The sequence below is a fragment of the Pezoporus wallicus genome, unplaced genomic scaffold, assembly GCF_028554395.1.
Source record: "Pezoporus wallicus isolate ANWC-B61680 ecotype Strahan unplaced genomic scaffold, APGP_CSIRO_Pwel_v1 contig_14689, whole genome shotgun sequence".
In the NCBI taxonomy this organism is placed as follows: Eukaryota; Metazoa; Chordata; class Aves; order Psittaciformes; family Psittacidae; genus Pezoporus; species Pezoporus wallicus.
The window spans coordinates 528411-553494 of NW_026637698.1; the positions used below are offsets into that span (position 1 = coordinate 528411).

At 46.6% G+C, this 25084-nt stretch overlaps 1 protein-coding gene across 1 annotated transcript in view; it reads right to left on the reverse strand.

The window, feature by feature from the left end:
* The window catches only part of ACAP3 (ArfGAP with coiled-coil, ankyrin repeat and PH domains 3), a 40017-nt gene extending 24631 nt beyond the window's left edge, over window positions 1-15386 (reverse strand). The window contains exons 1-4 of the mRNA XM_057407250.1: window positions 15292-15386; window positions 9653-9710; window positions 5890-6009; window positions 5347-5400 (exon numbers count right to left, since the gene is read on the reverse strand). Of these exons, the coding sequence (XP_057263233.1) occupies window positions 5347-5400; window positions 5890-6009; window positions 9653-9710; window positions 15292-15344 (285 nt within the window). The 5' untranslated portion in view covers window positions 15345-15386. The remainder of the gene's footprint in view (window positions 1-5346; window positions 5401-5889; window positions 6010-9652; window positions 9711-15291) is intronic.
* Window positions 15387-25084: the final 9698 nt, after the last annotated feature.

Consider the following 25084-nt stretch of genomic DNA (forward strand, 5'->3'; position numbering starts at 1 on the left):
CTGAGCCCCATCACTGTGAGGACGCCCTTCCTTCTAGCTTGCACTGATTCACATGCGGCAAGGATTGCTAAGTGGTTTGTGAAGGGATACCAGGTAATAAGTAAGCCTTTCTTGCCAGCAGCATCTTTGATGAGAAGCATCCTATGATACCAGCATTGCTTTGCCTGCTTCTGCATTAGTTTTGCTAGGCAGGAGCACCAGGGGAATCCGTTGAGGTGGGTCCTCCATTCCATTTTCAACACAAATTAAGGAGTTTCAAGAGCTAGAGTTTCAAACCTGAAGTCATCCCTTGGCTTCCTCCCCTTTCCCAGACATACTTGGAACAAACTCTTTGTTGTCAGATTTTTCCAGACCAAATATCACCCCACCCTCTCAGCTTCCACCAAGACATGGGAAGTCCAGCCCATGACTCACACACATCTGTGCCTGAGGAGGGTCAACGTGGAAGAAGAGAGTTAAGCACAGCTCTTACCCAGCAGCAAAAGGCTAAGTCCTACATTGCCCTTTCCCAGCACGGGCTTTTGTGGCAACAGGATAAATCCAAACCTGTGTTTGACAGGAATTTCATGTCCCCAAGAAATGCAAGCAAGATCAGCAGCCCAGGATGTTAATTCTCGACGTGCAAGCCTAAAATTCAAGATGCGTCACAGAGAACAAAGGGATGCCATTGCTACAGTCCCACAAGGGCTTACAAGAGAAGAGATCCCACCAGGCTCCAAAGCAAAGCAGAAGCTAAAAATAAGCAAGATCACCTGGCTGTGAACTGCTTCTTTCAGCACTTACATCCACAAAGCTCAGAAGTAGGACATCACGACTGCACGTGGGAATAGTGCTCGAGTAGAGATTGAAAGCAGGCAACGGAACTAGATGATCTAAAAGGTCCTTTCCAGCCCTAACTGATTCTATGAAGAGCATTTGCGGTGGGGTTTTGGCTGGGAGCAGCAGAGGCCATTGGATCAGGAGCTTGAGGAGGGATAACGCAGCAGATAGGATATGAGCCTCACCAGCCAAGGCTCCACCACATCACACCAAGAAAACAGGGCTGGTTCAGAGCTGGTAACCTGGTTCCACCAAGAGCAAGCTGCTACAGCACAGCTCAAGCCAAGACTGAAGGTCCTGGGGTGGAGCTTAAATGGAGTGTCTGGGCCCACCCATGGGTGGAGGGGATGGATGGAGGCCGCAGGTGAAGCCAGTCAGGCCGTTATGGTCTATTAGTGCACTAAAAGCCATACTGAGACGGGATGAAGTTCATTAAGCACATCAGCCATCCTGCAAGAGCTAGCTCCAGATGTGAGATAGAGGGTGTGGAGCTTCCTCTGCAGCTGCCTGACACATGGACAGCGGCAGCTCCCCCTTGTCCAGCTCCACCACACAGCCATGAGCTGGATGAGTCACATCCCTGTGCTTATCTCCCTTATGGCCAGTCTGGGGAATGGTTTGTGCTGAGTTTAAATGAGGGTTGGTTGTCTGGTGGCCTGGGAATCAGAGCTTGATCCTTTTATCTGTCCCAAAACAGGGGCACTGCAACGTGTCTGTGAGAGAAGGAGGCAGCTACAGCACTGCCCACATGGGATTCCATCAGCTACCTCTCAGCATCTGCTGGGGAACAAAAGTAACCCCCCTCCCTGGCCTGCAGAAGGGGATCATCCATAACCTTCTCAGGCACCCTGCTCCCCAAAGATGGCCCATTCTGCTCCTTCTCAAATTATTTTAGGCTTTGGAAGTCTCTCCTGACCTCTCCACCTCTTCCTCTTCTCTTCAGCTACCTGTCCTGCTGCAGAGTTGCAAAGAGGATCTCCAAGACCTGGGTTCTCACTCGTTCTGTGGCATATCTGTCCAGTGTTTGCCTGACACAGCTCTAGAAAGAGCATACAAATACCACCACACTTGTCAAACAACTAAACCTCAACAGCGAGAGCATACTGTACATTTCTCCCTGACTTCATATTCCTACAGTATGTTTCTCTTTCACGGCAGCTTCTAGCAGCTGAATACAGTAACCCAAGGGGCAGGAGGTCCAGGCAGAATTCAAACATCCTCTGTTTGGCAGGAGATGTTTAAATGACTTTTATTGCTGTCTGGCTACATGATTCGGTCCTTCATCTCTTGAGCAATGCCCCACCAGATAAATGCCACCCATGAACAGCATTCCATCTGTGATGCCTCTGTAATACAGCCCACTTGAGGATTTGTGCTCTGGAAAACAAGATGACAAGAGTACTTCTATCACACATATCAGATGTCAACAGTCTAAGATTAACTTCTGAACCAGGTTGAAGTTGAGTTGCTCACAAAAAGCTCAAGAGCTCCAGTTTGTGCTTAGGTCAAAGGACATTTGTTCCTGCCCCTTAGATATTATGAAGTTGGTTCTCTCCCCTAACTAGAAAGGAGACATCCTAAGATATTCCAGACACTGACAAAACCTGGTCTTTCTGAAACCCTAACTGCAGCACTGAGCTCATGGTGGTAACTGCTAGACTGGTACCAAACTTCAAGAGCAGCAGCTCATGGAAGTCTGTTAGACTAGTATAACATCATTGCACTAGAGCACAATAGCCAAACCTATGAAGCCATGAGATGACAGAAAGCATCTCCCCTGTCAGCTGGTCGTTCTGCATCCACCAATGATGCCCCTGGACCCTTCCCAAGTGCTGTCAGATAACACAGGTGGACCCCCCAACCCTGTGAAGAACAGGCTGTGGAAGCCCTGTCCACTTTCATTTCCTCCTTCCTTCCCCCTGCACTCCACCACTACCCTCCACCCATGACATCTGCCATCTGCCTCACTGACTCATCACAGCTTGGGTGGCTTTTCTCCTTGTCAGCAGGAAATGCCTCCTGGCTCGCTCAGCAAAGCTAAATCTCCCCTGCAAGCTGCTGCTGCTCCTGCTGGAGGATCCCTCTGACGTAGCTGCAATGATTTATGGCAGCTGAGGACACAACGAAGCTGGGGTAGGACTGATGTGGGCAATGTTCCTGTTACGGCTTCTGAAAATGATGTTGAAGATGCATTTACGGGGCTCAGCCAGATTGATCCCATCCCAACAGCACTTTCACTTGCATCCTTTTAGTTTTCTCCTCTTTCTGGTCAGAGAGAGAAAGGGAACTGCATGGGAAAGAGCATCAGCCCACATGCATGTGGTTAAGAGCACAAAAGGCACAGGACACTGATTGCAGCTCTTCTGAACTCAACTTTCTCTTTGACATCTCTCCTCTAAGGTTGCTTTGATGCTTTTCCCTCCCTCTGCACTATAAGGTGGGAAAACTCTGGAGCTCAGTGTGTTCATCTTCTACAGTCAAGCAGGTTTCAAGCTTGGATTTTGCTGATCTAACATTCATTGTTCTAGCAATAAAATCATAGAATAAGCTTTTGCAACTGATTTTTTAGGGGATATTTTCCCTTCTTTTTAACTTGCTCCAGTTGTACATACTGTCCTGGCCACATTCCTGGAGTCAGCACTGACAACTGTTTCATTGCTGAGCTCCCCAGAGACGGATGAGCCAAGATACACACACACACACACGCACGCAGCACACACAAAGGAGACAGCAGAAAGCACTAAAAATAACTCCATTAACTGAACAGCCGTCGGAAAGGGCTCAAGATGCAGCCATCATTCCAAAGCCATTTCCTGGAGAGGGATTCACACTGCTGAGCACCAAGGGAAGAGGGTGCTCTCCAAAGGCAGTGGGGAGGGAGGATGTAAGTATCCCTTGTGCATGCAGCTCATGGTAGGGATGTGCTGTATGTAGCTGGGAGTGTAGAGGGTGGGGTGCATGGGAAGGGTTATTCCAGCGGGGATTTGACAGCTCTGGGAAGGTCTTTCTGCTTATTAGTTGGCTGAGAGAATAGCAATCCCTGAAGTGCCACTTCTGGCAGAGAGTGGGGATCCAGGGAAGCTTCAGAGCTGACAGCATCCTGCAGCCAGAGGCTCCTGGCTGGGACTGCTCCCTCCTGCCTGGGCTGCACGCACTGCTCAGCCTCTGTCAGTGCTGCTGTGATGGGATCCCTGGAAGGAAGGAGCTCAGGGGTTCTTATGCTTCTTGGCCAAAAGGCCTCATGCTTTCAGAGGGAATGTGAGCAGCACCAGAAAACCAGGGTTTGACTTTCTCTGTTTTCACAAAAACACACCTTTTCTCTGATGCTCACATTGGTTTGTTCACTCTAACCCCCCCACCACTTTTTACCTCCTTTCCCTGTCATTTTTTAACTAGGAAACAGCCTTCCCACCTGCTTCATGAAATAATTACAAGGACTTGATGCAGTTTCTTCTCCAGGTACGTGTGGTTAACTTGCATCCCAAAATCAAGCATCGTGCCTAATGTACTTAGACAGGGGCACTGCGGTATAAAAGTGGGTCAGGGCACTGCTGGCACCCTGAAGCTTTACAGCATTTGTGCTTTAAGCTCCAGCTGAGTTACAGACTTAATATTGTAGGTCTGGCATGGAGCCAACAAGCATGAAGTGCCTTCCTCTTCTACGAAGTTTACAGATGTCACGGCTGGATGTTTGGGATGGAGTAAGGGCAGATTGTAACTTCTTGGGCTCTGTTAGTGAGATAAAGTCAACTCAGGAGAACAGGCATTGTCTGGACACTTCCCTCCTTTCATCTCAGTGTATCATTAATATGTCCTGTGTTATCCTTAGCCATGGAGCTGCACAAAATGCACTGAGTCTGCTCCCAGCATCAGCTGAACAAAGCAATCCTTTCAGTTTGATCCATTCATAGCCTTGCTGGTGTCCTAATGTCAAAAATGTGAATGCCAAGCTTCAGAGAGTATTCCAGATCTGCAGCAATATGGTTGCACATGCAAGCTGCAAAGAGCCAGAGTCCTGAGTTGTCCGAGCTCCTCAGGACCTCTCTGTCCTTCCTATAAAAACCCTGTTCTGTCCAAAAGGAACAAAGCACATGGAGTGTGGGATCTTTATAAGCTCTCCTCTTCCTTTGATGAAGGGGTCTCTAACTCCACCCTTCTTCATATTCATTGTGTATCTCTGATCTGAAATGAGCCAAAAGGCACCCATGTGGCAGTACCTACATTCAGTGATACCTCCTCTAACCCATGGAAATCCCATTTCCTAGCATACATGATGCATCAGGATGGAACACTGTAACAGAGTCACAGCTCATTCAATTCAATCCTGTTGCAAAAGGCAACAATAACTCCCAGCCCTTTGCTGCTCTCGAGGCTACACAGTGAGCAGGGACTGGAACCTGAAAACACTTCCTTTGTGGACCCCACCTTTGTGCAGTGTCAGGTAAGCCAAACTCAGGAGACCATAATCAGTGCCTTGAGAAAGGTTGTCATCAGCACACAACAAGACAAGAGGAAGCTGCATCTTACCATGTGGTAGTTAATCATTTCCTGCAGGCTGTCTCCAAATTTGTCAAGGCACTCCTGCAACAAAAGGTGAAGAAACTGGCAGTGAATAGAAGCAGCTGCCCTTCATTCCCAGGGGTTCAACGGCTGGGAGACACCCCCATTACACCAAAGAGCCACACTGCTGTTTGGCAAGAAGGCGTTTCAGAATGCCTGGCATTGAAGCCACAGACTCCCTGTCCTCTCCAGTTCAGTGCTGCAATGAAGATGTCACTTGTCACTTGTGCAGGCTGGTTCCCACATTCCTAAGTCACTGATGCTCACTGACCTAGATTCCAGCAGCCTTGCCAGCACTGCAGCTTCTTAAAAGTCCAGTTCTCCCTGCAAACAATGAATCTCACTCGGACCTTTCAGCATTGCATTACCTCTACATTCCTCTAAAAATAAAATCTCATACTAAATGGCTACTTAATGCTGATGCTCCTGATGCTCCATTCACAGCATCAGGAAGGTTAATGCTCTCCAGGCCTCACTGTGTCCCATGCTCCATCCCAAAGGATCACTTACCGAAATCATCTCATCCTTCTTGCACTGCTGTGACAAGTCCCGGACTCCGGTGACAAAGTGCTTGTTGGTGGTGATGTAGGCTTTGCCTGCTTCAATCATCCCACTGCATAGCTTCACCAGCTGCACAAGGAGAGAGGTGTCAGTGCATATGGAGCTGATCACTTCAAACTGAACTGCAGCCAGGTCGGTTTTAATGTGCACCAGCACCCCAGCCCTAGACCTTTAGAACAGGATGCCATTCATGTGGCTACACCAGCAACCCTTACTGCACGTGGCAGCAACAGGGATGCAAATCACATCTCTCAGGGCATGTCATGCTGTCAACATTTCACTTCTCACTTAAGAATAAGGGTTCCAGGCTACCCTTGAGGACAGATAAATCAGAGCAGCCCATTCTTTCCAGTGGGATCCTCCAGTTCATTCTATCCTGAGGCATCAGGACTGCAGTAAAAGGAACCTGATCACACAGACTGACTGCAGAAAGGAAAAGACTCCTTGGTGCTGGCTGGAAGTGATAGGCTGTCTAGAATCTCCTTGCTGGGAGTATGCTGCTCTTTGGGACTGTCAAGTCTCTAAGCACAGCTGGCTGTTCCATATACTTGTGGAGACTTGTTTTGCTCTTCTTACCTTGGAATAAAGGGGAGCCTGATGGTTTTGTGTCACGTTTTGCTTAAACCAACTGACCAGGACTGCTTAAGCTATGTCTGCTGTGTGCAGCCGATGAAAACCTATGTTCTATCACACACAAGGATGGAACCATCAAGACTGTAGATTAAGTATGCTTCAATTCCCACAGCTCTGCAGCCCAAGGAAACTGCTGGAGCACTGGGAGGGATTCCACCATGTATCTCTGGACTGCCTGTGACTTAGCAGAGACTTTCTGATGGACCTCTGTTCAGAGAAACATTAACTTTAAGCAAGGTACACACGCTCTGAATCTCATCACCAGCCTTGGTATAGAGAAGTTACCTGGAGCTTGCAGCAAAATGGGGTGGCTTCCTCCCATTGGAGTCACTTTGCTGCATCTCCAGACAGCCTTTATTAACTTCTGATAATTTAACAGCTGCAGGGAACATTCCCAGACTTCCTAGCCACACCAAACTGCTATAACATGCCTGGAACTCACTGTCAAGACTGGAGCATTAGCTTAGCCAGGATTCCTGGCCATTAGCCTATCTCCGTTCAGCCAAATCTCCTTGTAAAAGGTTATGTTAAACAACTTCAGATAAATCCATAAACCAAAAGCCCAAGAGATTTGCAACGGGAATGGCTGGTCACTGAGCAAAATGATTCCAGTTTTTGGTTGTTGGTTTATTTTTTAAATCATCACTGTTCTGAGCTTTTTAAATGAAAACTTTAACTGCCGATAATGAGCAACTCTTGGAACTGAAGTTTTCCATTCTCAAAATCCAGGAGGTTTTTAGGGATATTAATTTTACTCATGACAAATGGCTTTAGAAATCTTGTCCTGTCAACCAGCCTCACCTACAGGCTGGCAATGGGCAGCTCTTCAGTTTGGCTGGATACCAAAGCCCCACTGCAGCATGGTGTGCTGGTTTGGGGCTTGGTGCTTGTTCTATTTATGCAGCCACAAGGCTTTGGGGCCTAATCTCTATGCATGCATTGCAGAACAAGCTGGCTTGCCTCTGTCTGCAGTTCTGTAAGAACATATCTGAATGTATAACTATATATATAGTCACACAGGGTTTATCTGTGTATACACAGTATATATAGTCTTCACTCTTTCACACTTACATCCTCTCCTGGCCAATCAATTTGATGCTGGGTGCTAGCACATTTGTGCTACCCCATCCAAGCCCAGAGAAGCAAAGCAAACAGATGCAGTTCCTGTCACATCTGGAGCCCAGACATACACTAGAGGTTTGGACAGATCCTCTGGAAAGGAAACCCAGCCTATTCTGCAACGTGGCGGTTTCTAGCATGCCTCTGTGCACACCCTCCTGGCCACGGCTGAGTTACTGGTAGCTGAAGGCCATTCAGCACAAACACATTCCCAAGGGGAGCAGTGGTGGCTTTGCAGATGGAGCACAGGACAGCATGAAGGAATTCTCTTTGAAACAGCAAAACAAGCCCCCATTTCTGGTCTTCCCTTAGATGAATCTCTTGCACTGCCCTTTACCTCTATCTTAAAGAGGTGTTAAAAGGCTTATCATTTATAAACTAAGTGGTCACGAGCAGAGTAAAAGGCAGAGAAACATTCAGTCCTTGCCAGCTTCCTGCTCTTTCAGAACTAGTGATGCCGGCTATTTGGGTACCACTGCACAACACCAAGCCCTAGGAAGGCCGAAAGAGAGGAGCTGGGCCATCAAATACTGACTGATTAGGAATGAGGGTGACTGATTCTTGCCCAAAGTTACTCTCAGCAAAACAAAGTTGAACTTCAGTGGCTCTTCAGATTCAAACTCCAGCCTCACTCCCCCTGCACCCAGGGCTGACACCCTGTAGTCGATGGAGACTGAGGCAGCGTTTCATGTCACCTCTGCAGCAGGCAGGGGAATGATGCATGCAAACAGAATGAAATGGCCACCCACCAGAACATCACCCCATACCTGCTGTCAGGGGAAGGCAAAGCTGCAGGAAACTGTTGTTTTGATGCAGTCCTCACCCAAAGGAGCTCAAATCAATTTGCAACAAAGCACTGAACAATAAAAAACTGAGAGCCTCGAGCTGCTCTTGTACTTCCAGCCCATCCTTCTCACTCCAGGGTTGCTCCTGGCACACCAAGTTGTCTAACTACAGCGGGCACAGACAGCAGTAGTGGAAGATTCAGAGCAAGTTTCACCCCTTGCTTTGTCTTTAGAGCCTTAGCTTAGAGGAAAACAGATAGCCCAAATCCCTCTGCAGCTTTCACCAGTGTCACTAGTTAGCTTGTGCAGATAACTGTTTCAAGCAGCTTGATTAGTAAATAGGCTTTATAGGACACAGCTTTGCCTAAGGCTGGTGACTTCAACAAAGCCCATTTCTCCATCACACGCAGGAGTTTTATCCCTTGGTAGCTTTGGGAAATCTCTCAGATAAAAAGCCCACAGCTCCTCTGGCTCCTTTTCTTCATTTTTCTCTGTTCCTGTTCAGAAAAAAATTGGCTGATGTCTCAGACATCAGGAGAAGTGGGGGTGGAAAAGCCGCCTTCCATCATAAAGCCTCTGACTTGGATCCAAACTACCAACTGGATGTAAAGAATCACCAGCATAAAAGCAAAACAGCCAAACTGGTCCCTGAGAGACTATTTCCAGTGTCAGATTGCAGCTGTGGTGCACAGCCTGGCTGAACATCAGACAGCACCATCACCATCAGTCTGGATCTGGCCCCTTGTTTACCTGCAAGGGTCACCTTATATTCCTTAGCTGACACAGCAGTGCTGGAGCTGTTTGGATGTGTAACAGCTCCTTAATGTCACAAGCAAGGTGATGGAGAGAGGCATCAGACAGCACTAAAATAACTTTCACAGCAAGAGAAGCAGTGTCAGTCCCCTGAGATCCAGGACCAGAAAAAGAAGGCCTTCCTTCACCATTAGGAACCCACCTGGACCTCTTGTTCTGAATCCTTTGGCAGTCACAAAGGAGCCTTGGCAGGTACCTGTCAGTAGAGGGAGTCATGGTTCTGTTGACAAGCCCTGTACACTATTAGCTTCCTGACTGCCTGAGATGGGCTTATGTTTTAGAAGTAACTGCTGGGGCCATATTCCTAAGCAGGAGCTCAACAGTCCCTCTTCAAACCATTGCACTGAGCTGCCCCATCTTACCTTGTCAAGCTTTGCCTCTATCTCCACCACATCTGTTTCCACTTCATCAATGGTTGCCCTGCAACGACAACAGCAAAAAGCAATCATTAATCCATTGCTTATGATGGAGAAAGAAGCCAGAAGTCCCATGAGTACAGATGAGAGGGACTGAGGTATGTGTGCTGGTGGTGGACAGGAGAAGGGACTCGCACTTCCCACTTCAGATTTCCTGCTGCTACATAAACTCAGGACTTACTCTGGAGAAGGATCACACCACATCAGGAATGAATTCCACAGGGCTGGGAAAAGAGATCCTGTAGGCAATGTTGTTAATTGGTAGCAATGCCAAGTGATACAGAAATAACCACTGTTACACCTTAGCCGTCCACTCATATCAGTCACAGATTGCTTATTCAGTACCACCAAACCCTATTTTCCAGGCTATTACTGTGCCTGAAGTGCAGCTATGTGATGAATTACATGCCCTTTGAACCTTAGGAGCCATCACTCAAACAGAAACACAACTTGGTCCTTTAACACCATGAGTCTCTTTCACTCACGTGGGCTCTGCCTGCTTATGGATAAATCTGCTTCATGATTATCAGATCTGTTTTCCTTCCACGTCACTGGGCAGATGTGACAGTAACAGGCCATTAGAATCCAGCTGCAAAGGTCACTGGGCCTCCCTCACAAAGTGAAATATTAACATGACATCATGCATTTGCAATAGGCATTCCCAGATTGAGGCACGTGCTATGGAATGACGTTTTGGAGGCTAGAGTCCAAAAGCAAGCACTGTAAACCTGAGAGCATTCCCTTGCAGAGCTGCTTGCTGCTGTAGGATCTCTGTACTTGGACAGATGTTTCTTTAACCACACACCTGGAAATGTGGTAAGCCTCACACCACCCTTACACACCAAGGATAAGCAACCCAAATTTCCCTGCAAGGAGCTCCTTAAGCGTGTGGGTTTGTAATTTAAAAGGTTGGTTCTTGAAATATTACACTCAGGCTTTCTGAACATGTGCCAGCTGGCAGAACAGGAGGGGAGAGCTGTGACTTAGAGCCACACAAGTCAATATTGTTGTCCCAGCAAAAGGGTAGGACACCCACCAAAGGGAACAGCAGAATTCCTGAAAGGACCATTAGAGTATGTAGTAGCTCTGTGTCTCTGGGGCTCTTGATGTCCCCTGTGAATTAGTGAAGGATGAAAACAGTGTCATCACTAAGGGAGCTTCTTGGAGAAGGAAGGACAGGTTTAAGAAGAAAGCCCCTGAGGTCTAAATCTAACTTTCTACCAAGCTGAGGAAGGGTTCAGGCCAGCAGCATGGTACCTGTATGTACCTTACATGGATTACACGTAACCAAAATAGAGTACATCCAGTAAACATCTGTTCCAAGCATCCTTCAATGGGAAGTATGCACAAAAGCGTACACGGGTGAGTGCAGGCCCCATCTGCAAGCTATGAGACAGCCAGCATTTGCTATAGTTCTGACTAATCTGGATGGAGTAAAGAGGAAAGAGTCTGCCATCAGGCAGTTATTGGCCACAAAGTCCATGGATCTTGTTGAATGTGAATTGGCAGCGTATTCAAGAGCCATGATGTAAGAGCTGGAACTCTTCTTCAGACTCCTGTCCTCCCCTTCCACTGCTCTCCTGCTCCCAGATGACAATACTTACAAGCAGAGAAGTGTCACCTCCATCAATGTCCCTTTCCATTAACAATTCCTTCTAGCCTGTGGTTTTTCCATGCTGCTCCCAGCCAGGGAGGGCAAAAGGGGGATGCTGACCATTTACAGGCCACTGGTGACTCCACTGCTGTCCTTTCCTCATCTGGTTTCTTTTAACAAAGGGGTAGGTCTGCTGTTCCTCAATGAGCTGTGATGTTCTGCAGCAGTGGGAGCTGAAACCCTGTGTGAGGAAAGGATGGGTCTCTACTCCCTTCATCCAAGAGCTCTTGATGTCATCTCAGCAAACAATACTCCCTACATCTTAACATAAGCGGAACATCAAATCCAGAGGAAACAGCCTAAGTTACTCATCACCATTATGTATCCTAAAAGACAGCCTGGAATCTGCTTTCATTCAAGAGTACCGGATGCAAGAAAACACAACTACTGTCTACAACTGGCTCCTCTATTTCCTGCCATGCAAGCAGAAACACCCACTTACAGACAGTTTACACCTGCTGAGGACAAATGAAGCATATGTGATATACCTTCCCTGGCCCTACACATCATCTTCTCTTCCCTTGATAACCTCTCTGCTCTCTCAAGCCGTACAACAAAACAGGACATTGCAAACTCTAACAGAAGAGAGAGACAACAATCTCTGCTCCAGCTCTGCTCCCTTGCTCTGTCACAGTGCTCACCTGACCTGGCATCCCTCTCTTCTTGTTCTGGTACCCAGGTGGGCAGCAAGGGACTTGCCCAAAGAAGAAGAAACTGATCTTACTTTTAAAGCAACTTTGACAGTTCAGAAAAGGTTCCTTAAGTTGGTGTACTTAACAGTGGTCTTTCCATTGGCTTGCAAATTACACTGGATTGGTCATTGGTGTTTAGCAATTCCTTTTCTTTCCAGTCCTGCTGCAGCGCTCATTTGAACATCTCAGCCAACAGGGAGGCTTCATGCAATTGCTATATTCCAGTATAATAATAACCAAGTATCTGCTCCTTAATCTGAGCAAACTCAGATGTCCTCTTCAGCACAGACAACACACACAAGAGTATTTTAAAGCTTTTCAATGTTCTCAGTGTTCCTCAATAGCTTCAAAAGTGTCAGCTTGCAAGGGTTGGAGAAACATATAGACTTAGACACCACAAGAGGGAATGGGTGGCTTCTGAAAGACAGGGTGTTCCATCGATGCCCTGAAACCCAGACTCACCAGGCTGCTGGTTACTGTAGTGTCAGCTAAAAGCTAAATGGCTTTGCCTCTAGAATCCAAGCAGAAACCTAAACCCCTTCACCCTCACATCAGCCGGACTGAAACTGAAATCCTGGTGACTCACGAGGAACATACAGACTGCCTCATGCCCAGGGCTCTGCCCACAATCAATCTGCTACCAGCTCTTTGAAAACACAGCCAAAAAAGCCGCTTCTTTCTCTCTAATAATGCAGTGCTCAAGCTTTACTACAACACATACAGCTTCCCTATACAAATGGCAGCCTGGCTGTGCCAGGGGCAAAGCTTTTGAAAGAGATGGAATAATTAAAGAGCTTCTTGCAGGCCAGTTTTTGCTCTTGCAGCTATTTTTGCTCTCTGGGTTTGGAAGCTGTGTGCCTTCATGCATTGCACTCTTCCTGCCAGATTCAATTTTTCCACTTGGTTTCTTTGTGCTTCTGATAGCTGGACATAACAACCAGCTACAAAAGGGAGCTGGCATTTCTGGGGATGCTTTTCCTTTCAGGAAGGCAAGAGCATTGTTTAACCTGCAGCCACCAGCTAGAGGCTGGTGAAACAAGGCGGTCTAGCAGCCTGTCTCCTGCCAGAAGGTGGAGAGAGCATCTATAATTTGCTCCCCATTTTTATCGTAACCTAAGAAAAGGAGCTGATATATTTGGACTCTGTGGAGGAGGAAGACATTTTGGGTCTGGTATCCACTAAGGCACGAATACAACTGACTGTGGCTAGGAGAGCGTGAAACTTGAGCTTGCTCTTTGGTGCACAGGCTTGATTATAAAAGGTTCCAACTCTTTGGTTTCAAGGACAGTGATCTCAGGGACCTATTCAGTTCCAGCACTGTAATGGAGTTCCAGCTTCATTACAGGAAGTGAGAGCGAACATTTATCCATCCTTTCCAGTCACATGGTGCTTTTATATCTGAATGAAGTCTTTGGGGAGATGAATTATGAAGCCAAGTTGTGGTTAGGGGTACTGTAGCCATGCATTCATCTTGGATAAGCTGTAGTGGAAGACAAAAAGACCTCAGTCCTTAAGCAAGTGCCTAACTCCTTCCCTGAAGTGTCTTTTCCCATTTACGAAGTAGAAAGCTTTGGGAAAGAGATTATACCAGGTTCTTTTAACACTTTTCTGAAGGATTTCCCATCCTTCAAGGGTACAGCATGCCTAAGTCTATTCTTTTGGGTCTACGTCTAGTCTATGGCTTTTGGGGTTCAATATCTTATCCCGCTCCCTAATGCAGTTCCAAAGTCCACTGATGATGCTTCCCTAGAGAAATAACAGGTTTCACTGTAACTGCTTACTGCAGAACACAAGCATTGGGCTAAACTCTCTGGCAATTTCATTCCCAAATTTAAATCCTCCCACTATTCCGCCCGCATGTCATAGATAAAAGGCAAAACCCTTTCAGTTACACAAGCAAGCTTGGAACCTGGAATAACTCCACAGGGATGAGTAATGACACCTCAGCACTGCTGAGCTCCCCTGCTCCATCCTGAAGGAACGCACAGGTGGGTTGAACAGCCATGGCAAATGGCACATACGATCCCTACATATGAACCTACACACTTGCCACATCCACAAACACAAGACCCCAAGCACAGGAGTAGCCACAGTGTGTGCACAGGGATGCTCAGCACTCATTGCTCACACACTCATCCAGCTGGAAGCATCTGGCTGGGAAACAGTGATTCTGACAAGAGGGAATTGAATCCCTTCACCCAAAAACGCAATGTCCCAGCTGCCGGGCAGCTAAAAGCTGTGTAGTCATGTCCTGGCTGGGTGCCCTTTGTGTTTCCTGATGCTGTGCTCTTCCTGCTAATGCTTTTCCAGGCCTTGGGCTATTTCCGTCATGAGGGGGGAGAAAACAATCCACGAGCTCATGTGGTGGTGGTTCAGTGCAAAGCAGAGCCCTTCCGACCACAGGGATGAGGCTTCAGCTTCCTTGCTCAGAGAAATCAGCAATTCCCCACAGTCCAGAAGGCTTTGCATTGTGAATTTTAATTTGTCCTTTAAAGAAGCCATTTAGAAGCATGATAAAGAAATCTTCCCAGAAGCATCTTTACATCCCATGGGAACAGGAATAATAAGCTAGACTGCTATCAGAGAACAGAGTCCGCAGCAAGAACACATCTGCCTTTCACCTCTTGTGACTTGATTCTACTGACTTGCATTAGATGGTCCTAGCCAAGCACCAAGAGAATAATCACCCACATCCAAAAAGCAATCAGAGCAAGAAAATCCACTAGGAAACTGATGCAGAAATTGCCTCTGGCATCACTACAAGCTAAGCTAAGTGTAACTGTGTGGGTGCCTACAACTGCATTTCATAAGCTGTGCTTAGAGTGCATTTAGGACAGAGATGGTAGAGGAGTATGGTCAAACCCGGAGGGTAAATGACATCCTGACTGTGGGGCACTAGCTGTGACAGGTCAACCACAAGGCTCCTTTTTTAGTTACAATTAGTCACTATTTGCTTCTGACTTCGCAGAGTCATAGTCTTACAAAAGAGGGTTTACGATGACTGGAGCAACAAGCAGGCTTACCAAAGCAGTTATTAGCTGCCATATAAGTCATCTCTTAGCTTTGACTTCCCCATTGCTACATTGATAAACATTTGCTTCACAGTGACACTGAGTGTTCAGTGATTAATCCATGTTTGGCAAGCTCCAGGGATCCTCAGGTGACGAGCTGACTACAGCAAAGAACAGTCATGTATTTGATTAATACACCTTAGAACTAAACAATAGCACGTTACCAACCAGCTTAGGCATGAAGTGATCAACAGGCACTTCTCAGAGAGGCCTCCCTGCATGTTTCATGTTTCTTTTGCTTCATGGTGGAACAGTGGTAATGATTTTCTTGAATGCTTTTGTTCACTGAGTGCTATTGACACAAACACACATCTGGTTTCCCTCACTTTGCTGGCAGGCAAACTGAGGCACAGGAATATACAGACTAAGGTTGGTTTTTAATCCTAAATTCAGGAAAACTCAAGGCTATTTTCTGCATGTACTCACCACATTACAGCTTGTTAAACTGGTCAAGCAAAGGGCTCTTTTTTCCCTAAGAAACACTTATGTACAAAGGGCTCCTCATTCACCACCTCCAAAAAAGCTGCATCTTCACAGTCAAGCCGGTAAAAAGCACCTTGGAGGGTCTTGCTTACAAAGGTGCCCACCAAATGTAGGTACATCTTGGGGCCACCCAGCTCTGCACTGCATGAGCTGATCCTGCTCCAAGCATACCAGCAGGACACATGGGGCTCAAGCCAGCTCCCACTGCAGTCAACATGAAGATATTCCCTTAGCTCAGCAGAACAGGAATGTTGCCGGAGAGCCTGTATCCCTCTCTCTACCTCCACTGGTGCCAATTCCAACTTGGGCTGATTTGTGACTCTTACATATGTGATCTAACTGCTACATGGTGTTAGCACTCCCTTACAAGCCCTATGTATTGCTGTGCATAAAACTCTCCCCAAGCTGGAGGGAAGGAGAAGCTGTAGCCCTTGAACCCTGAACAGACCCACCTGCAGGCCAGCTGTTCCCAGCTGTGGGCTTGGATGCAGGCAGGCTTGCTACATCCCTCTTGCCTTAGATGAGTCACGCATGAAACAGGAGCACCACATTCAAATAGAGCTTTTATACCTTGTGATGTACCTGATCATCATGTCGAGTGGGCTGGGAGATTCCTAGAAACCCACCTTGCACCAGGAATAGCTACATGTGCATAAACCCCACTTTGCTAGCAGCAACAAAAGTGCCTGTCAAATGCAGGGAAACAGCTAATCCATGCCTTGCAGTGACAACTCCTCCACAGAAACATCCTCTGTGGCTAGGAAAAGGACTGCCTCCTGAGCCTAATGTGTTTGGAAGTGAGCCACTGGCATATTCAGATCAATGTTTAGCCACGCGGAGCATTCAGCTCTCTGTTTAACACAGCTCCAAATCAGGCTGCTAAGGGCCCAACACTAAATGTCATTACAGTCATGTTCAGGGTCTCCCTTAGTTTAATGAAACATGGGCTTTCCAGACCTCAGGACAGGAAACAGGAACTCCTGGATCCTATTCCTGATGGCTACAGCATCTACAGAAGGCCACTTACCGCAATCTCTGTGCTCCATTATCACTAATAGCCTAAGAAAAATGAATCCTTCCCACTCTCTCTGGGGTGTTTGGAGGGTTTCATCCACAATAGTGGCAGAAGGTTCAGAGAGGAGCTGTAGGTGTGCAAAGTGGAGATATGGGCATGACTATTTATCAAATCTGACTGGGCTTTATTTGATATTGAGTGAAACCAGCATTGCCTTGGTGAGAACAGCTCTGCCCTTAACTAGACAAGGATGTTTGGCACAGACACAATTCAGTTCTTATTCAACTCCGCCTTCCAGAACCATCAGCAGCTTGACAAGGTCACTAAGAGCTGCCAAAGTACTTGCCAAAGGAGCACAGACTTTCTCTAGAAATTAAAATGAGGTGAGTGTGTTCCTTCAAGGAAAGGGGGCCTGCAGGGGAGATGGGGTTTTAAATTCCACCCTCATCTTCTGAAAGATACTGGATTTCTGGAGGTTTCAACTCAGATGAGGTAAAAGCCAAACACTGGTTACTAGTGGTCATTCTTTGGATTATTTTTGCAATAGAGAAAGGTGCTGCTTTCACAGCATGGTGAAATACTGCTGTGGAGGATGCTACAGCAAATATGTAACATCTCACTTCCTTTTGTTGGCTGCTATTATAAGATACAAAAGAGGAAATAAGGAACCTTACACAGACAGAAACCAGAGTCAACAAAACTCTAAAGCAACCTCCCTAAATCCCTATCTGAAAGCTCCTGTGCCCTCTAGTATCCACTGTTCTTCCTCCTTTCTTCAAAGTATACTTTGCATCTCTGTCGATGGGAGCAGAGAGCACCATGGCAACAGCTCCATGGTGACAATATCCATGACAACCAGATCATGCAAGTGCGATGCCTTCCTGTTCAAAATGAGAGTCTGATTTCCATGGCTTCTGCTTTTGCTCATGGAAATAGCACGGGATTGGTTATGACATGGTTAAGTGCAGCCAAAGGTTTCTGAGGACAGTGAGCAGAGAGTACAGAAGAGTGTTGGAGATGTGAGTTCTAAGGAGGAATGAAACTGGACAGTGTCATAAACGCTAGCTCAGCATCCCGCCTTGGCTGGGAAGAGAAGAGAAGAGAATCTACGTGAGATGCTTTCTCAAGGCTACAGTCACACAAGTTTGTAGCTCACCAGGCTTGACAGCAAACTGCCACCTCAGACACCGTGTCACTTGTTAAAATACTGGAGATTTCAATCACTCTGTTAGTTCTGCAACAAGCATGATCCTACGGGAGTACCTCCCAGAGGGATCAGAGAAGGGACTGAAGAGCTGCCCTGGATTAGAACATACACTCCCTCCATTCAAGCCAGCCATTCCCAGACACAGAAGCGCTCTGACAACATGAATGGAGCCTTATCTAGATTAGATATTAGGAAAAAATAGGCCCTGGCACAGGTTGCCCAGAGAAGCTGTGGCTGCCCAATCCCTGGCAGTGTTCAACCATTCCACGATTCTATGCTTCACACATGTCATACAGCTTAGGTGAAAGAAATTCCCCTAACACATTAGTTCAATTGTCAATGGAGAAGAGGAGAAAAGAGCTCCTTCCTAATCCTTACAGTGAGCAGCTGGTAGGAACTATGGTGTTAGTGTACCTCATCTTACCTTGGCTGACTGTAGGGACACCCACATAGTACTGATCATCTTGACAGTGAGAATTTTTACCTATTTTCTATCCCTTCAATAAAAAATCATTTTTTTAATATATCCATCATTCCCCAAAATGTGTGAACTTCCCATTTCTCCTGTTTGATCCAATAGCCCCAGAGAGCAGTGCACGGTGCAGCAAGAGGGAGCTCAGTGCTTCACAAGAGACAAACATGGAGTTGTACCTCAATTCTCAATGGATAGCACATGTGTAAACTGTACTCCATGGCTCCATGGTAGCTGGAGGAGAGAGACTCACTGAGGAGACAGTTTGCCTTTGACACGGAGGTCTCACCACAGGGTTTCACTGCAGATCAGCAGAGGCTCCCTGGCAATAGCTAAGCCAGTGAGAAAGCTACCAAAGGTGGGTTAACATCAATGTCTTCGTTGACAAAGGCTTAGAGAAGAAGTCCTGGAGTCAGCTAGGTTTTAAAGGGCATGCATATGCTAAGTCCTCAAGCAGATACTTGATTTGAAACCTGTCTCTCACTCCCACCAAATTCAATGGGATTTCACATATATGCTTAGTGCTAAGCACATGCTTCACCCAGCTTGCTAAGTTGGAACAGGAATCAGAGTGAAGAAATGTCCTTGTAAAACCAGTTGCACTTGCATAGCTAGTATGATGAACCAGATCCAGAGATATGCCCAGAGAAGAATAAGCTAGGGAGTCAATGTTACATGCTGCTACACTTACACCCCTGGGTGCCTTGCTGTCCCACACTGAGAGACGGAAGACATGGAGTGCCTCTTGCTAACCATGGTATATGAAGCACTCACAGGTTTCTTTAGTCTTGCTCCATCTGCATTATTTAACATTAAAGAGCAGTTTGGCACAGAGCACAAGAGGTATGTGTGAACTAACAAAGTGAACCCCACAAAGATGCCAGCCACAATGCGTTTCTAACACAGTGAGCTAGCCTAGACAGAGTGAGAGCAGTTGTTGCCCCAGGACACTGTAGGTCAAACTGCGGGTTGCTAAATTTCTCTATACAAAAATATGCTTTTATGCAAACAAACAGTAAAATCAGGCACAAAACTGAGGGTGAGGTACTTTGGAAGTCTGCACGACCATTGTGTCTCTTTCATTTCTGCTACTGCCTAATGCAAGGACACCACAGATGTCCTTGTCCATGGAAACGCATTGCTCTGTGACTCCACAAATCACACTTTCAAACACATGACATATCCTAAAATAAGAAGCACAAAATCCTTTTTACCTGCCTATGGCCATTGGGCATTTCTCTATGGAAACCATCAACTCTTTGATTTCTCTGGGTCCCATGGGATCACTTGGTACCAGAAGCTGCAACTTAAAGACAAATTAAATACCACAAAGCAATTATCAACTCCTAATGCTCAGCAACCTAACGGTTGCTATGGTGGGAGAGGTGAATTTGGCCAGCAAGTGAAAGCACACAGGCTGGATCTTTAGCATGAGACACTGAAACACCCCCACCATGCTGCCACAAATATCATCCTTAATACTAAGCCAGGATATATGCAGAATCAGCACGTATAGTCACTGTAGGTGGGTGATGAATGGCAGAATTGACTGTTAAATGTCTTCCTATTACATGGAGACTTTAAATGACATAAACCTGCACAAGTGATGAATTAAAGCCTGAAATGAAGGCTGCATACCTTGTCACTGATGTACATCAAATTCCTACCAGGTTTTTCATTAGAATGAAGAATTTCATGCAGAATAGTGCTGCCTTGCAACTTGCTGGCAGTGGCGTGGAGTGCAGGTAGAATCAGGGCCTTTAACTCACTAGAATTCCACAGAAAAGCTGTATTGGGAAAAGAAGCCCCACTGGCAGATGTTAGGTGGACTCTGCTATGTGCAGCACAAGCCTCCTGCCTCCAACCAGAAATAGCTGGACTGCAGCTGTGTGCAAGCTTTTGTTTAGTCTATCATGGTTATTGCTGCAGAGAAAACTTTGTTTTACTCCTAAATATTCCTTCTCCCACACACATACAGAACCACAATGCACACACACAGTTTGGCAGGAGATGCAGAGCCTGCTTGTTTGGAATATGAAGGAATTTCAGAGGGATCAATGGGAGCCAAAGAACAGTGAGGGGAAAAGACACACTGACAATAAAAGGAGATGCTGCAAGTCAGGAAAATGATGCAGAGAAGGAAGGGTAGATTAGCAAAGGGAAGTGCAAGTAAAGAAGGAGAAAAGTGCTTTTGCTGTCTCAGGAGCAGTTTAATGGGATCATACAATCATAGAATGGCTTGAGTTGGAAGGGATCTTAAAGCTCCTCCAGTTCCAACCCCCTGCCACGGGCAGGGATCCCTTCCACTAGAGCAGCTTGCTCCAAGCCCGTGTCCAACCTGGCCTTGAACACTGCCAGGGATGGGGCAGCCACAGCTTCTCTGGGCACCCTGTGCCAGCACCTCAGCACCCTCACAGGAAACAGCTTCTGCCTAAGAGCTCATCTCAGTCTCCCCTCTGGCAGGTTAAAGCCATTCCCCTTGTCCTGTCACTACATGCTCTTGTAGAAGGTCCCACTCCAGATTTCTTGACAACTCCTGTAGGTATTGGAAGATGTTATAAGGTCTTTCAGTTGATATGAAGTCGATGTGGAGCACTGCTGACCTGCACCAAGTGGGAATCCAGCCTTCAGCACTGGTTCTGCATCTTTGCATCCAAAGAGAGTCTTGCCATAAGGCTTCACATTAGTTCTTTGCTTCCCATGCCTCTCTGTGTTTCAGAACCATGGGCACTAATCATGCACCTGGCCTTGGCTCCAAATCCTTCCTATCCCTTGGCAGTCTCTGAAGTGCCAAAACAGGCAGAAAGAGGGACTGTGATGAGAAACACACACACACACACACACACAAATGCAGAGTGAGGCAGACAGTTCAGTTTGCCAGTGGCAGGTGTCCCTTCACTGCGATGGCAGAGATAAATGTCACCCTGACCTCCTGAACACAAACACACACACACTTTATCTCTTGTTCCCATTAGCTCCGGAACAGACAACCACACAGGGCCTGTTCCAGGACACGGTATCATCTCGCACTGACTGCTGCTTGTCCTCTGCCTGGCCGGTGAGGTTTGAACTCATTAGCTGCTAATGGTCCTGCACGTGGAGCACAGGCTGCAGACAAAGCCCTCCCTTGTGGCTGCTGCCACAGGAACTCCATTGTGAGCCCCAACACTGGAGCTGTGTTCCTCTTGGCTGCCTCTCCACCATTCTCCCTGCTCAGTGAGATTTCCCGACCCTCTGCCAAAGCGGATCCTCACTGGCCTTTTCAGCGCTGGGGTTTGCTTTCCATGTCCCAGAGTGGCATCACTGTCAGGGCAGCTCCATCAGCAGGGGCTCACCTGAGCCACAGTCACCCCATTCTGCTGGGAATCCAGGCCCTGACCCCTACAGAACCTCCAGAGTTCTTCCCAACAGGAGTCCAGTTTGCATGAGTTATTTGGCACTTGGCACTCCTTGCTGTGACACTTATGACAAGCCTTTTGAAAGAGTTTCTTGCTCATCCTGCTGAGTCATTTGGAAAATGGACCTCCCAGAGGTTTAAGTGCTTTTAGACCTTGGGATGGGGCTGTGCTTTGGATTTGTGCTGGAAACTCCTGATAATTCCGGGATGGCTTTGTTATCGCTGTGAGTCAGGGCCTTTTCTGCTCCTCATTTCACCCCACCAGTGAGAAGGCTGGGGGTGCTCAAGGAGTTGGGACCCCAGCTGATCCAAGGGATCTTCCTGACTGCAGGATATCATGCTCAGCAATAAAGCAGGGGGAAGGTTGGTTGGGACAGCCACTGCTCGGGGACTGGGTGGCATCAGTTGGTGGGTGCTGAGTAGTTGTTTTCATTTACATCACTTACCTTGGGGTTATTCCTCTCTCCTTGTTATTTTTATTATTATTATCACCATCAATTATAATTGTTATTATTATAATAATCATTGTTATATTTCAATTATTAAACTATTCTTATCTCAGCCCATGAGTTTTTTTCCCTTTTACCCTTCCAATTCTTTTCCCCCATCCTGCTGGGAGAGGAGTGCATGAGCTTAGCTGTCAGTGTGGCTTAAAGCACGACAAGCAGTGACACAGGAGGTCAGTGCATTCCTCCAGCCTGCAGACAGGGATACACATGTGGATGAAAGCCACGCTGCCATCTCCAAGGCCAGCAGCAGAGCAGAGCATCCTCCTCCTCAGTCTCAAGTCATAAAACAGACCCTGTCCACTGATTCTACCTTGCCAATATTTGCCAGTGTTCAATGTTTCTATTTCCAGATGGAAGGAACTCTTTTGCCCCTGAGAGCAGCAATATTCAGAACTACACTCTCCTGGGAACAAACACTGATGCCTTTTTCTGTGCACCCTGCCTTACAGCTCTTTGACATCTCCTTTGCCTTTGCAGCAGAACCAAGCTTTCAGCTAGTCTCAGCACAACAGCTATTATTGAAAGTGGATCCATGGAAGACAACAATAAATCTGACATTAAAAAACCTCCAACCCACTGGGAGGTACTGCAGCCTGGAAAGTGCTGCACAGACCAAAACTACCCATGCTTCAACTCTGCATGACACCAGTCCCCTTGGCACAAGGCTTCCAGTTAAAACCACCAGTACCAGAGCAAGTTCCTGCCAGAGACACAGTCCTTGAACATCTATCCCAGCCACAGAAGAAGCACTGTCCTGTTACCTAAGGCAGAGAGCATCTCCCACTTTCAATGGATAATCCCTTAATTACTGTGGCCTCCAAAACAATCCTATTGAAGGGTTTACACAAAGCACAGTATAACACAAGCCATGCCCCAGATCCAGGGTAATGGATGGTATGTCACCCTTAGGTGGCTTTGTATTATTTGATTGGCTCTTTATATCTGCTAAACCAGGTTGTGACACAACACTCCCAGGCTTTCTGTCCCACACTTTTGCTTTCAATGTGAATCTGTTGGGGAACACGTTTGTGCTGCACCATCTCAGCCCTCACAAGACAAGCTTCTCTACAAGTGCTCTGTAGGAACACTGTACACTGCATTTCCCAGATACATTCCATGCTGGCACCTAAGAACAGCTTGCAGGCAGCACCCTTTGCAAGGAAAATCATCTCAGTGCCAGAAGCTCCATCCTCCCTATTAAGGCTGAAGAAGTAGGATGGGGGTTAAGAAATTGGCTTGGCCTCTTGTAGAGGGAGTGGGAAGAAATGTTGTTACTGATTCATGAAGACAGATAAGAAAACAATTGTTCTTCTTATCCAATGTTTTTGAGACTCAGGATACACGTGCAGCCCTAAAGCAGTAAGAAACGAGTCCTCATCATGTCCTCCAGCAACAGAGAATTCACTGCCGGAATTAACTGCAGGGGGCTGGCGCTTTAGGCAGTTAAAGTCCTGCAGGTCAGGAAGTGCTCCATGAAATCAAACCTCCTATGTGATGCAGTGTGAACTCTTGTGGCTAAAAACAATAAGACAACCTGTCCTTTGTGTTACAATAACAGTTATTCTTCCCTCTTTCTCAGTGCACACATGTCTACGTGTGCACTGCCCTTTTAACTGCAAATACTGAGCAGTTCTCAGAGGACAATGTCTGGAAAGGTTTCCTCCTATTGCCAGAAGAAACAAATGTCTTATATGAGAGACCTTGGCTGGGGGGAGAGAAAGGGGTTGGGTTTGGATTGGGTTCTGAACATCTTTTCTCTCCCCTCTTCCCATTCCCTTTTTCTCCTCTGATTCACGAGGAAACCACAAAGCAAACTCAGGACTGAATGAGACTTGGGTTTGTGAATGTTCTGCGTTTCTTTTGGGACATTCACTTCCCGCTAGCCTAAATCCCCTCCATTTATACCAGCCCCATAAACCCTGCAAACTTCCACAAGTATAAACACACCCCAAATGCTGTCTGGTATTTAGTTACCATTGCAGAGCCACACTGATATACAAAAGTAAATCTTAATGCTCTTGTTTGGTCCTGATTAATTTGGTTTAACTTAAACTTTTCCAGCTCTTTAAACACGCTGACCTTTGTGTGAGGACAGACCTACATGCTCAAAAGCCCAGAGTTACTCAGTGCTTTTAGCTGTGCAGCACATGCAGTGCACCCCTCTAGATACCTATTCTGAAAGGCAACTAGCAGGACACTCATGCAACCCTCTGCTTCTGCATCTTGTCATCACCACATCATCAGATCTACTCTGCTTCAGTGCAAAATCCAACAGAACTACCTAAAGCTACCTTTGCCATTGTTTTGCTATTTTAGATACTTCAGCCTGTGTCTCTTCAATATTGGGATTTAAGGGATGCACCAATCTGACAGGAAAGATGAAGAAGCTTCTGAAAAGCACTGGATATAACTGATGTGTTTTAACAAACACTTCCTTTCCTTGTGAAACAGGTTCTCCTGCTCAGGGCTGAGTAGGAGTGATCGCACATCAAAGGCTTTGCTTATGCAACCATGAGGGCCAAGAGCTAACTCAGGGCACTGCAGCATGGGGTGGCACAGAATTCATGAAGCATTACATGAAATGCAGAGCTGCCTGGGAATTTTCTGGAGAGAAAAAGTACTTTCTGAAGGAATGCTCTGCCATTGGGATGTGATGATCTATCAGAGTGAAACACTTCATAGGACAATGTTGAGATTGGGAATATCCCATTCTGGAAGGAAAAGATGGATCAATATGTTCTGCTTCCGCACTCTGAAGCTCCTTTGACATCTAAGGTTCACAATAAGATCTGAACTCAGCTGGAAATGGAATGACAGTATTCAAATGAAAAATTACTTTGGAATTTCATATCACAGGACTTTCTTTGACCAATTTTTC